Source organism: Thamnophis sirtalis, unplaced genomic scaffold, assembly GCF_051295495.1.
Source record: "Thamnophis sirtalis isolate CommonGarterSnake01/CBP01778 unplaced genomic scaffold, rThaSir2_p1.2 scaffold_6, whole genome shotgun sequence".
NCBI lineage: Eukaryota > Metazoa > Chordata > Lepidosauria > Squamata > Natricidae > Thamnophis > Thamnophis sirtalis.
Genome location: NW_028261386.1, coordinates 64,975,523 through 64,990,078, shown reverse-complemented (window position 1 = coordinate 64,990,078; position 14,556 = coordinate 64,975,523). Strand labels below are relative to the sequence as shown.

Genomic DNA, 14,556 nt, shown 5'->3' with positions numbered 1-14,556 from the left:
TGTATGATGCCCTGTTCCTTAATCCTTGTTGTGTTACTGATTAGGATCAATTTTTTTCAAGGAATTCTGCAGGGGAGGGGGGGAAATAACTGGAAAAACTAGTAATTTTGCCATAGTGGGAGGAGGGTGCAAAATATAAACGCTCAGTATTTTCCATCAACAACAATTTCTTCTTTAGATGTACATTTAAATTTTATGTCATCTAATGTAAGTGTGGAGTATGAAATTTTTGACTTTATCAACTAATGAAATAATAAATTGTGCTTGTTAAAGCTTAAACACATTTGGGAATACAATTCCATTCTTCTAATATTAGGACAATTATTTTTAATTGCTCAAAATTTAAAAGAAACTTTTCATTCAATCAGTTTAAATTATTAAACTGATTTTAAAAAAATAATTAAACTGTAATTAAAAATTACAATTTCCTTTTTAAAAAAATAAGTACATTATATGTTCTATTTTTTATTTCTTAATGTTTCTTATTCATAAACTTAAGATTTACAGAAGATAATTTGATTGCTAGAAGTAGCTAACAACAAAAGTATGAATTGTACAAAAGTATGATTCCCCCAGTATTCCTTCAAATATGCAGTTGCGATGCACTTACCTGGAATGCCGAGCTCCATTTCTATAAATCGAACAAAGTTTTGTGCATTTACAGGCAATTCATCAAATGTCCTTGCATTTGATATATCTTTCTTCCATCCTGGGAAGGTCTCATACTGCACCTCTACTTTATTTAAGACTTCTTGGTTTGCTGAGAAGAAAAAAGAACCAGATTAATAGAATTATATTTATGTTACCACAACATAAGACTAATCAATTATTGTGCTCAGGAATTTCTATAGCCAAAGTAACTAAATAATTAATTATTCGGGGTCCAGAACAATTGTTTTGATCACAGAAAAACATTCATAAAAATAAGGTTAGCTATCCAATCATTGAATTGTAGAATATAAGCCCATCTTAAAATGGTAACTGAATCATCCCTTTGATAGTTTACAAAATGAATGAAAATAGAAAACTGAAGTCTTATATCTATCAAAGAGGAGAAAGTTCCTTACCCAAGTATTAATGCAGGGAACTGTACTTTCTTTATAGATGAAATATATATAATTGTATCAACAAAACCTACTGAAGCAATGGAACACACCTAATAGTAACCATATCTTTTTAATGGCAGTAACATTGTAGAATGAACATGTTTGGTCCATTTAAATTTTCTTACCTGGGAAATGAGGTATGATTTTATTATCTAATCTATAGGCAATGCCAATTTTAATTTCAGGAAATACATCCAAAATATCCAATTTGGTAAGAGCCAGCCTGTTTAAAAGAAATGCTTGCATTTTAGTTATTTGTAGGCAAACATAAACTCTTGGATTTTAAACTGAAATTTACTTTCTGAAAATATTATCTACTCAGGATTTGACTGAATATTAAATTACATCAAATAAATTGCAGTGTTAATCACTAGAGTTGAAGTGCCGGTTAGCTGCCTGCAGATGTAATTGTAGTTCAATATACTATGGTGCCAATAGTACCACTGAAAAATGGCAGCTTTCTTTTTTAGAATCTGCACACAGCTACTGCTATTACCTTATTTTTCAGAGTATAAGATGCACCAAGATTTTGAAGAGGTAATTTTTTAAAAAAAGTAAGTGCACTCTGCAGACCTCCCAAACCCTCTGCACACCTCATTTTTTGTGAAAAATGGGACATGCAGAGAGTTTGAGAGGCCTACAAAGTGCTCCTAGGGGCTGGGGGCAATAACGGGCAAAACAGGCCCGTTTTTCTTGAAAATGGGCCTGGTTTTTTTGCCAAAAAAGGGGCATGCATAGCCTTTAGGAAGCTTGTAGAATGTTCCTGCGGGCTGGGGGGGGGGATAAGCAAAAAAAGCCCATTTTTTCACTTGTTTTTGCCCTCCCCAGCCTCTGGGAGCACTGTACAAGCTTCCTAAAGGCTATGCACATCTATTTTTGTGAAGGGGGCAAGGTTTCAGCAGGCCAAAAATGCTGTATTCAGTGTATAAGACCCTCTTTTGGGGGGGGGGTGCATCTTATACTCCCCAAAATACGGTATTTTTCTTCAAAAATATACAATATGTTTAAAAGCTATTTTTTTGCTAGGACAGTATACAAACCATTTTAATATACAAAATCTAAAATTAAAATAAAAACAAAAGCTAAAAACACAATAATTATTTCTGAACAGCAAAAATGGAATAACTGTAGTAACAAATTTTGATTGAAATCTTCATGTAGCATGAGATACTAGTTAAAATATTACTATATTGAAAGACTTAGAAGTATTAAAATATATTTGTTTTACCTAGAAAATAATGATCTATCTAGAAAAGAAATTTCAGAGCAGGAAGCCACTACTGGTGAGCATCACCTTTGAAAATTTCTATAATTATATTATTAACCAAACAAGACCTATTTGAATAGATAGGTCAATGGTATGTGGGACAAAGAGCAACCAGACAAAACCAAAGGAACAGACAGATAAGAGGTAGCTTAGCCTGCAGCAGAAATGTGGGCAGGATCTGAGGCTCAGAAGAGATTTCCCCCCTTTTTTGATGCTGGGTGGCAAGAGATTTCAGATTTGTAAGATTCTGTTAATACCTTACAGTAAAAAATTGGCTCATACAGTCATGTTTTCAGTCTAGTCTACCCCATAAGGCAACCAATATGTCCCCTTGCTTAACTCCGGTGCTGTACCCTCCATTTTCAGGAAAAAAAAAACTACTATTCCTCTCCTAGAACACATTTCTAGGAACAATATTATAATGAGGAAAACTTAAGTGAATTGAAAAAAATCAAAAAGCATGCCTAAAACTTTAATTAATGCAAGACATATTCTCATCTATATTGAATTCTATCAACTCATGTGAATCACATTTTCTTAGAGGTAAACTTAAACACAGAAAAGAAATGCAGTGATAGAAAATTGAGCTAGATATAATTTACTACTCAGGGGGAAAAAACCAGCTGCTGTTAATATCATTAACCAATCTGCCCAAGCCCTGTCACCCTAACAATTCCCTATTTAAATTCAAAACAGACAGCCCACTGTTAATATACAACTTACAACAGTTCATTTACTGACCTTTCAAAGTTACAATGGCACTGAAAAAACTTGACTTATACCGTTTTTCACACATACAACCATAGCAGCATCCTGTGATCAACATTCAGATGCTTGGCAACTGACTCATATTTATGAGGGTTGCAGTATCCCATGACTATGTGATCACCTTTTGAGACCTTCTGACAACTAAAGTTAAGCCAGAGTCACTTAACAACCGTGTTACTAAAATAACAACTGCAGTGATTTACTTAACAACTGTGGCAACAAAGGTTGTAAAATGGGACAAAATTCACTTAACAACTGTCTCAGTTAGCAACAGAAATTTTGGCTCAATTGTGGTTGTAAGTCGAGGACTACCTATACTATATTTCCATCATGAAATACGTAAAATTAGTATAGACACAAAAGTCTTACAATAATATCCATTATTAAATCATTACTTTCTACAATGACATTCAAAAAAAAGTGGAATTTTGTTATTTGGTAATGATTGTTTCATCTGTTATTTTGGAATAATTTACAAAATACGTAATATATACCAGTCAATAAGGAGGCCATATGAAACCAGTAAACATTACTCACGCAGTGAATCCATTGATCATGTGTGCATATCTAAGCAATACAAGATCAAGCCAGCCACATCTTCTCTTTCGCCCTGTGGTCACGCCAAACTCTTTTCCTCGTGTCTGTAGCAATTCCCCAATTTCCTATAAAAACCCAACATGGTATTGATACTATCTTGAAACAATTTTATCAACTTATAAACCAAATGTATTTGTAACAAAATAAAGTATATTTTACATTCTACCCAAGTTAACATATAGGAAACAAGATAAAAATATTGAAGCTTCCTTTATTAATGTCAGGTAATTTAAAAATACTAGCAGAATAAGCAATTTTCTCACAAACCTATTAATGGCATTTAATGACTATATGCTACAAATGGCCTTTGTTTTTCAAATTTAAATGGACTACTGAATCTTGTTCTGATGGGACATTTTAATTGGGACAAGATTCTGAAAGAGAAAGGTCACTCTTTTGAAGACGGCAAAGTCCACATTCTGGACAGAGGGGACCACTGGCTTGAATTAGCTTTATTAAGATTGAACAGGAAGGGGGGGTATGACACCACCTATCCCCTGTCTACAATACAGTCTTTTCAGCAATCTCAAGAAGCAGTCCCATTTGCATTCTGATTCAGATAACCCTAAGGGTAAAGATAAAACCTTCAACAGGCTGTCTTTGGACAACCATGACTGAGAATCTCCACAGACATCTCTACTACTGGGAAAATAGCTATTAAAATATTTACTTAATTTTATGGGAAATTACATGCATGACACTTGAGGCCATGTATATTTATTTTAACATTATACTTACATTGTTTTGTTCTGTAGGAAAGGCACCAATCCCAACTCTAGTTGTATATGCTTTTGCAACTCCATATACTTCACCCACATTCTGAGGTGGCATACCTAAGCCAGTGCAAACACCTCCCACAGTGCAATTTGACGAGGTCACAAAAGGATAAGTGCCTATTAACACAGGTTAATAAAGGATTCCTAAATTTTAAGATCTGTATTGTTACAACAAAAATATATAAATTGTGTCCTTTTATACCAAGAAACATTTTCGCTGAGATATATACCTGTAGCTCTAATTCATGCTTTATTTAACACCTACTTATCCCATGCAAAATTTACAGCTAACTGCAAGGATATTTTTACACTTCTGTTTAATTCAGAAATGCTTTCTAGTAAATTATGTGCACTATCTTAATGTGTGTTATATGTGCTATCTAACAGATATGCACATATTTAATTGTGTTCCATTATATCATCGCAGTATCTATCAGAAGAAAGGTATATCTGTTTCTCATTATTTGGAATGCAGGATTTTTAAAGTATACTTCTGGATATAAAATTTGAAGGAGAAAACTTGTTCCATTTGAAGAAACTTACCTCAACATTTTACATTCCAAATTCTGGACAATTTTAAAGCATATTTTCATCTGTATCATCATTAGAATGGGGGGTGGGGAGGTCACAGAATTGGCAATCACTTTCAATATGTTCTAGTTAAAAATAGGTTTTTCAAAAGTATTTACATTACCTAGAATTTATAATACTACCAAACCAAAGAGTTCTATGGCACATTAAAGACTAAGCTGTAATATAAGCTTTAATGGAATAAATTATCCTTTGTGGAATAAAAGCACTCATCTCCAAAGGACATGAAAAGTCATTTGAGGTGTCATTTGCATAATAGTCATTTTTTAGAAGTGGACACATTTTATTATTCATACTTACCAAAATCAATGTCTAATAATGTTGCATTTGCACCTTCTACTAAAATTTTCTTTGGAGAGCCATGCAAAGCTTCATGCATAAAATATACCCCATCCTTCACCATTGGTTTGATTCTTTCACAATAGCTCTAGACAAATTAGAGTGTTGCATAGATTAGAATTAAATTAGTATATTGTGATATGCAATAAATAGTAAAATGCAATGTAGACATTGGGCTAAATATAATAATAAAAGTTGTATGTCTTCCTAACAAGATATCCTTTTGAAATTCAGAGGACTAGATTGTGCCAGTTTGGTGAAAGCTGGTTTAAGTGCCCTGCTTTAAATGAAGTTATGGATACCAATGAGCTACTCTTTGTATGAAAGAAATGTATGAGTGAGATGGAAACAAGAATGTTCTTTCTTGCATTAAAAGTTAAAAACATCCACATGGGATCAAATAAAAAGTCTATATGATCAAACTAATAATATTTGCCAATCAAATACTCTCAGCAAAACTGCAAACAACAGGAAGGCAATTAGTTATTCCTTCCCCTCTGGCTCATAGTAAATAATATTCTGTGGTACTTTTCTAAATCTGAACATAGATTTCAGTGTCATCTTATAGATATTTTTGATTTTTTTAAAATAAACATCACCTGTAATCTTTAAAGTCAATGGTCACCACCACATCCTGCAACATTACATTCTCTAAGGACTTGCTTTTTATTCATTCCTTTTTCTTAAAGAACAGTGGAATGCCTTATTACTCTTCTGTATGAACTTAGTGCCTTGTCACTTCCCAGTTATCTTCTATAATATGCATTGCCTCCATTAGTGGAAAAGTATAATGAATTATAATGATCTTATTCTAAGACAGGTGCAATCTCTCTTTAGTAGTGGTTGTCTTTTCAAGCCGCAGTCACGGGTTTCTAGTTTGATGAAGTTCCTGGCTCAGAGCTGAAGTTTGCTGTTGGGTAGGTTATTAGTCACAGCTATGCTTCCAATTCTGGTAATTTCTCCTCCTGGCCACTTAGGATTATCAAACTTGAATTGAATTGAATTAAATACTTTATTTGGCCAAGTGTGATTAGATACACAAAGAATTTGTCTCTGGTACAGAAGCACTCACTGTACATGCAATGTAACAGAATAATAACACCAATAAAAGGGGGCAGGAAAGAACGAAATAAGAAGGATAAATAATACTACAACCACATTACATGAGTAATATACTGACATTAGACAGCATTGTGAGAATTAGGGTGTTCGATAGAGTGATGGCATGAGGCAAAAAACTGTCCTTGGGTCTAATTGTTTTGGCATACAATGCTCTCTAGCCCCATCCTGAGGGAAGAAGTTGAAACAGTTTATATCTAGGGTTCTCCAGGTATCTTCTCAGCCTCCCTTCTGACCCGCACAATATATAGGTCTTCTATGGAAGGCAGGCTGGTTGCAATTGTTCTTTCTGCAATCTTAATTATCTCTTGGAGTCTGTACCTGTCCTGTTTGGTTGCTGTATTCTATAACTAGTCAGTTATAGAAGTACAAATGACAGACTCAAACAGACTTTGTTGTACCAAATTTTCTACCAGTCAACTTCACCAGATGATTCTGAGTTCTAATGTTATAAAGGATTGTTTAGTATTCTGATGCTACAAAATAAATGCCTATCCATCCATAAGTTATCACTTTTCCAAGAGATGACTTCCTCTGAAACAGTACTATAAAACAATTTAATCACTAAATACCTTTTCACAGCAATATACAATGACAATCTTTTCTCAGAAAACTTTATAGATATTTATTACTGTTGTCTCTTTCTGTTTTCTTTAAAGCCCTTTCAGTAGAGGAAACATACATAGAAAAATCCATCAGCTAACAGGCCATTTCTGTGTTTTTACCTTTAATCTCTTCAATTCTCCTTCAATGTCAATCTCTAATGTAGGGTAAACAGATTTGTACTGATTAGCCAGCATTTTGAATCTAAAAAGTAAAAGAAACTTTGTATTCTATTATATGTGTAAAACATTCACACAAATCTTTGATAAAGACTTTGCTTTTAGAAAGTGAAAAGTGAGAAACGTATAAGTGAGAAATCCAGCAAGGAGTATGAAAATCAGAATCTACAAATGAGAAAACTAATTGCCCTAGTAATAAATATACACAGAATGTAACATTACACTAGAGAAATCATTACCTTTCTGAAAATTCATTGAAGTCAGAAACTAGATCACACATTCTGAGCCCACTTCGAGCTGCTTTAGAAGAATACACTGGACCAATTCCCTTTTTTGTGGTTCCCAAGCTTTAAAACACAAAAAAATAAAAAAACACACACACATACTACACAATCTGATTGACTCTCAAATGTGATAACTGATTTCTTGTTAATATTTTTTAAAATAAAATTCATTTTGCTGGCTTCTACTCCCCGGGCATAGGAATTAAACTCCACTCATAGGAGTTAAACTTGCTCTCATGTGAGCATCCAAGGGGAGGATTGAAAAAGGGCAGAATGCAAGCAAGTACGATAAAAGGCAGACAACCATTGTCAGTGGCAGACTTTTGCAAATACTGATATAAATAATTTAAATGTATGTATGTATTTGCAGATATGTATCGGTCTTCACACAGAGTTTAAATATTAACTTTCTGTTGTTAAATATAATAAACATAAAAATACACATTTTACATTATTTGAAAATTTACACAAATTTTACATAGATTTCTCTGAATTTTAATAGTGTGATTATTAGCATGTTACAGATTGCTTTAACATAAAGCAGTGTGAAAACAATTTGCAACACTGTTGAATTTTAAGGTTATTCAAATTAAAATTATATAGATATTCTCATTCAGAGTGGTTACAAAGTCTTCTTTCACATTTGGAAGTAAAGTTTTATTGTCCTAAATCCTACAGTATATAGGACATACATCTATGTTATCTAGATCCACACCTGACCCTCAAATTATTCAGCTTTTGGCCTCTAACCACAAATAAAGGAAGCAGTTTATATATTGTACTAAACTAAGGTTTTTAACAATAATTTGAATAAACTAACATATAAATATAAATGTTGGATCTCAAACCACAATGTCTGTATTCGCACATCATTCTAAGCCTAAATCAGACAAAGCACATACTGAATTAATGTAATGTATGATCTCAGCTGCTATAAAAAACAGAAAGAGTTTGCTATATTTTGTACCAAATTGCTATAATATTACTCAGCTGATCTGTACCAATATTCAATAAAAGCTTAATGCTCTAAGACAATGTAAATTAAGAATAAAAGATTCTAATATATGGGGTTTACAATTACTACATTTTAACAACTGAGTCTTCACTCAGATATTGAAGAGAAAATAACCCCAACCCCCAAAACCAATCTTTTATCTGTGCTTCTGTCATTGTAAGTGTGACATCACAGGGAACCCTTATTCCAGCAAAAAATCTTAGTAATTAATAAATATTAGTATAGTAAATATTAAATAAATGGTAAAAATATATTTGCCAATTTGTAGGTGCAACTGGATTATATTTTGTCATTATTTGGTATCAGTAGCAAAAAAGCTTTCTATTCAAATAAATTACATTTTAAAACATAGCAAATATTAAAAACAAAACTAGACAGAGTTGTTGTTATAGGATTTTTGCATGGAACAATTTAATACCCATACAAAAAAAACCAAATCATCAATAATCTGATATCGCCTCTTCCTATATTATGATAAAAAGCAGTTTTCCGTATTTTTATTTTACATGTTTAAAGGGAATCCATCAGGATGGCGATGGTGTTTTTTAAATGGACTTATTAAATATTTGAAAAAATTGTTTGGCACTGCATGGATGAAACTAAAATCAATTTTTTGTATATTTTGTTACTGTATGTGAAGGAAGAGTAAAAAAAAACCTACAAATTTGATCATTTGTTTTTGGCATGACAGATAGAAACATACACAAATAAAATAACAAGCAAACAAAGAGTGCTGACCCTTTCCTCCTTGTATACATCATTAATGATTATTGCTGCCATTTCAACACTTTCATAGTTAGACTCTTAAACAATTTTATTTAATAACAGCTATTTTTCCTGATTCTGAACAAGATTTCATGATTGTATGTATTAAGTTTAGTTCAAAGTTCTTAATCTCTAGAATGCACTGTTTACAACAACATGTTGCATTCTGATCCTGAAGTTTCGGACATATTTTCTATTATTGATCAAGAACAAGATTTATTATATTCTTAACAGGTAACTGATCTTTACAATCATATTCAACATTAGAAAACAGAGACTTTTTCTAATATATTCCTTGAGTTATATGTAAGCCTCGAGGTTGAGGCTTAAAATTTAAAACCAAGTTTACTGAACAAAACATATACTGCGTGTATTTTGATTGTACAATTTGGGTTGCTAAAAAATCTTACTTTTTAAACCTTTAAACTTCCTGCCTCATCAATATACAAAAATAAGTAGGAATTTATAGATGTTTCAGAATCCTATAAACAGGTTTTGAATCGTCTTATTATAAAATGTCCTTAAATATTCTGGTAGGATTGACCAAAAAAGACCTTTCATGACATTAAAAAGAGTAAGATATTTGACAAAGTACAACATACTTTTTCCCTGCTTGCTCTTGTCTTTGTTGTTCTTGAATGCCATCAGCAGCTTGGTGGAAGTCAAATACTAAGGAATTTCAAGAGTACAAAATGAATGGACTTCTATACAAATTTACATTTTGGAGTTCCTTTTGGATTTTTCTTAACAACTAACTATTCAAAAGATCCAGCAGAAAACACCAGAAGAAAAATTGTTTATAAACTAAACATTCTAATTTGGCAAAACTGGAAATGCGGCAATTGTAAACTATATTGTACTATGCTGCAAATAAAAATATTTTTCAATATTTTTTAAAACTCCTTCTCAAGCAGAATCTAATAATGTGACAATTGTGGACAGTCTCAGTTAAATTGGTGAGCCTTTCCACTGCAATTTCATATACAAACATACGGTAAAACAAAGAACCTTCTGAAATTAACATTATAAAAAACCCTTTCATGGGCTGTAATGATTGCTTAGTTCCAACTTTTCTCTTTAGTTAACAATCCACACCCAAATCATTCTTGCATAGCCAGTGGAAAACTTTTAAAAGCCTATTTAATGAAGTGGTGTGGATGAGATGTCACGAATCAGAACAAGAAGCTTTCCAGATGGCAGACTGTTGATTCCTTACCCATGGTTAAACAATAAATATTTAATGAGGCTTCTCAGAAATGATAACTGTCCTGGAGAAAATCTATCTTATATGAACTGTAGGGTTGAAACAACTTAATGGCACATAATCCTAATCAGTAATGAATGGGTAACTATGATCTTGGGACTCAGACCGTTTACAGTACGAGCAGGCAAATTTTCCTCATTAATTATAGTAGCAAAGTAGTAGCATTATATGTAGCATTATATACATCATAGTAGCATTATATATAGCATAGAAGAGCAACCAGGATGATTAGGGGATTGGAGACTAAAACATATGAAGAACAGTTACAGGAACTGGATATGGCTTGTCTAGTGAAGGACCAGGGGAGACATGATAGCAGTCTTCCAATATTTGAGGGGCTGTCACAGAGAGGAAGGGGTCAAGCTATTTTCCAAGGCATCTGAAGGCCAAATAAGGAACCATGGATGGAAACTGACCAAGGAGAGATTCAACCTAGAAATAAGGAGAAATTTTCTGACTGAAAGCAATCAACCAATGGAACAGCTTGCTCTCAGACATTGTGGGAGCTTCATCACTGGAGGTTTTCAAGGGGAGATTTGTCAGGGATGGTGTAGAGTCTCCTGTTGGGGGGGGGGGGAGTTGGACTGGATGACCTACAAGGTCCCTTCCAACTCTGTTAATCTACCTAATCTAATTATAGTACTCACAGTACACAATAAGCAAATGATACTTTTGGAAGCCTACATTTCCCAGAATACCATTTTTTTCTTGACTAAATTTTTATTTTTCTTGAAAAAATTCTCATTGCAACTGATTGCCTGAGTGAAAGGTGCTAAAGAATTACTTTCAATTTTTTTCTGATGAAAAGATATCTGCTTGAGTCAAGATTTGGTTAAACAATGTAATCAAAGTCAGCACTTGTTATGTGAATCTGATGCTAAGAATGTGAATGCAGAAATAAGCCTGGAATAGGCAGTATTCCCTGGCTAAGCAATTTAGTTGCCAAACTAACTGGAGAGAAGAATGACCCTGTTGAAAAAGTTATTTTAAAATGACAAAAGCCAGCATTTGATTCTACAACACTAAGCTAATTTTAGAATCAAAATCTCAGTGAGATGAAGTATAATCAGAAAAAAATGGCTTGAGGCATTAACTTAATATTTTCTCCTGGATGTCCTAGGATACTGCAGATCCAAAAATATGGCATTTGGAATTGCAACAAACACTTTAAGAATTGATAAGTAGTTCATCCAGTAATCATAACTTCTGAAGACTTAGTAAAGAACTATACATAATTACTTACCAATATGGGCTCTGTCCGATATAATTAGCCTTTTTTCCCAGCCTTCTAAACCTTTTGAAGAAATATTAGGTATACTCATTAATTTTATTTGTCAGTGTTTAATAATACAATCCCATGCATATTCTCCAAAGTCAAATTGTTATTACACTCAAGTATGCATAGCATTTCTTCTAATCATCTGAGCCTATCTCAAAAAAACTATGAAGTATCAGTCCAGGTTAGTGCTTGGTTGGGAGATCATTTGGGAATTCCAGGCCTTTAAGCTAGAGCAGAAAGGAAAAAGGAAAAATCCCCGAGAAAATCAGCAGCAAACCATTTCCATATTGCTGTCAAGAAAACTATATATTGCTACCGCAGTTGAGGTCTTTAATTTTTTTAAAATCCATTCTAAAATGTGCCATTTTCATAGTGGCACAATGAAATTTCTAAACCTTGAACTTTACTAAAAACCTGGGTGGGGTTTCTAACATCACATCAATGAACTTGTATTCAAGCAGTAAGACGTCCTTTCCTCCGCAAATTCTATGTCTTTCAAAACTGCTCTGAAAAACCTTCCTAGCTGATAAAGTTAGAGAACAGAACTGTGGGATGCTTTTGGAAATTGGTTCAGATAAGTCTGTTCTTCCACTTTCTATATGTGTTTCTATATTTTTCGAATGTCTATATTTCTATTTTTTTTCACAATGTGCTATTGGATATTATCTAATTTAAAGATAATGGTAAAGGCTCCCCTCACACATATGTGCTAGTTGTTCCCGACTCTAGGGGGCGGTGCTCATCTCCATTTCAAAGCCGAAGAGCCAACACTATCTGAAGATGCCTCCGTGGTGTTGTGGCCGGCATGACTAAACGCCGAAGGTGCACAGAATCTTCCCACCAAAGGTGATTCCTATTTTTCTACCTGCATTTTTACGTGCTTTCAAACTGCTAGGTTGGCAGAAGCTGGGACATGTAACAGGAGCTCACTTCGTTACACGGAGCTAAGGATTATCTAATTTAGTATCATACTAACATCATTTCCATTTTGGAGCACTGTACTGTTAGATATTAGCTGCATGAAAGAAATGTTTTCTTTTTAAAAAGCCAAAGGGAATTGTTTATCAAATTGCTAATTGAATATAAGGCAACTGAATGAGAACAGCACCTTGGAACAGCAACTGAAACACTCAGTTCTAGTATACTGTTGTGAGGAGACCATGAGAACTACTTCAAATTGTAGCTTACCAAGATATTCTCACCTTTTCCTTTTTTAACATTTTTCTCTGCTTCTTCAAACAATCCTGGCAGATGAATTACTACACCATTCCCTGGAGAAAAATATTTTTAAAAAGTTCAGAAAAATGTGAGCTCTCTTCCAAAGATCACAGTTTGAAGTATGAGAAAATAATCCAAATACTATTACATATATCATATTTTTATCACATATTGGTGATTTTGGTTTGCAAGGAAGTACTTATTCTCACACAAAGCAAAGCACTGTCATTTTACTTTCTCACCCTCTCTCCCAATTGCTCCTCCACTGAAGCTCCAGAACTTCTGGGATAATACAGGTATGGTAGGGTGGTTATTCATTCAGTAGAGAAATTAATACAAATGTGGAGACCTAAGAGTAAGCAGTCTCAAACAGCATAAACCAGCCACTGGTTACAGACCAAAGAGTTTGAAGATCTTACTTTTACACTATAGCTGGTTAATATGAACTAACCTCTACTTATTACTTGTATCAGAGCTTACAATTTAACCTGGAATTACTTCAATGGTATGTATACTTTTTTTTTTTTGCAGGTTATTGCCATCAACATTTTAAACTACCACATTAATGGTAATTTTGAAAGAAAGAAAAAACCCTGCATTTAAAACTTCTTTCTTCCCCAAAACAACAACAGATAAATAGAAATGAATCTAAAATAGCCTTCCCATATATATAATATAATATTACTTTTAGGTATTCCATAGTGTCCCACAATGCTTTGTGCCTGATTTTGCCCCCCTCCCCAATTTTGTGACTGCTCTCACAAAATTGCTGCCCCATAGGGGCATATCATTTATTACATGGTTCATATGATCCGTAGCAACCACTGTGTAAAAGGCAAAAATTCCCACCTGTTTTCATTCCCCACAATTATAAGCACCAACTTAACTTTGTCATCCTATTAGACAAGCCAGAACCTTCCAGTGGCATTTTAAATTTCTAAGAATGTCTAAAGTATCTCTGTAAAGTCAAAATATATTTTCTCCAAATAAAACGAATAGTGTAACTCTTTGCTTTATACTGTGCCAGCTTCTCATTGTATAGGACAGCGGTAGATGGGTGCATTGGTTCTTATAGATGCCATTATGGGAATTTTAAGCAAGACATATTTTCTTAAATCTCTGTGGTGTAATTGCTGTTATGTTTCAAAAAGAGGAGCTATGTTTGCAGGTATTCCTGAAAGTTGTCCCTACGGATTCTTCAGACTGCAACTTCTATTGTGATGGTTGAGGATAAGGTGAGCTGTAGTCCAAGACAGCTAAAGGAATGTAAAGTTAGGGTGGGCTCCTCTATAACATAGTGCTGCTGAATACATCTACTATTTGAAGAACGTATTTGGCTTCTGCCTGCCCTACTGTCAGACTTGCATGAGTGGGTATCGTGATTTT

The 14,556-nt window shown here is 33.6% G+C and overlaps 1 protein-coding gene across 3 annotated transcripts in view; it reads right to left on the bottom strand.

Annotated features, from left to right (window-relative positions):
* Window positions 1-14,556, bottom strand: part of ADSS2 (adenylosuccinate synthase 2) — a 48,628-nt gene that overhangs the window by 7,200 nt on the left and 26,872 nt on the right. For 2 of the 3 annotated variants that reach the window (XM_014057255.2, XM_087718012.1), the window contains exons 3-12: window positions 13,155-13,223; window positions 11,917-11,967; window positions 10,012-10,078; window positions 7,585-7,692; window positions 7,289-7,370; window positions 5,406-5,532; window positions 4,477-4,631; window positions 3,679-3,803; window positions 1,232-1,329; window positions 611-760 (exon numbers count right to left, since the gene is read on the bottom strand). In XM_014057255.2, coding sequence (XP_013912730.2) covers window positions 611-760; window positions 1,232-1,329; window positions 3,679-3,803; window positions 4,477-4,631; window positions 5,406-5,532; window positions 7,289-7,370; window positions 7,585-7,692; window positions 10,012-10,078; window positions 11,917-11,967; window positions 13,155-13,223 — 1,032 coding nt within the window. The remainder of the gene's footprint in view (window positions 1-610; window positions 761-1,231; window positions 1,330-3,678; window positions 3,804-4,476; window positions 4,632-5,405; window positions 5,533-7,288; window positions 7,371-7,584; window positions 7,693-10,011; window positions 10,079-11,916; window positions 11,968-13,154; window positions 13,224-14,556) is intronic. The other variant, XM_087718013.1, reaches the window with a different exon arrangement.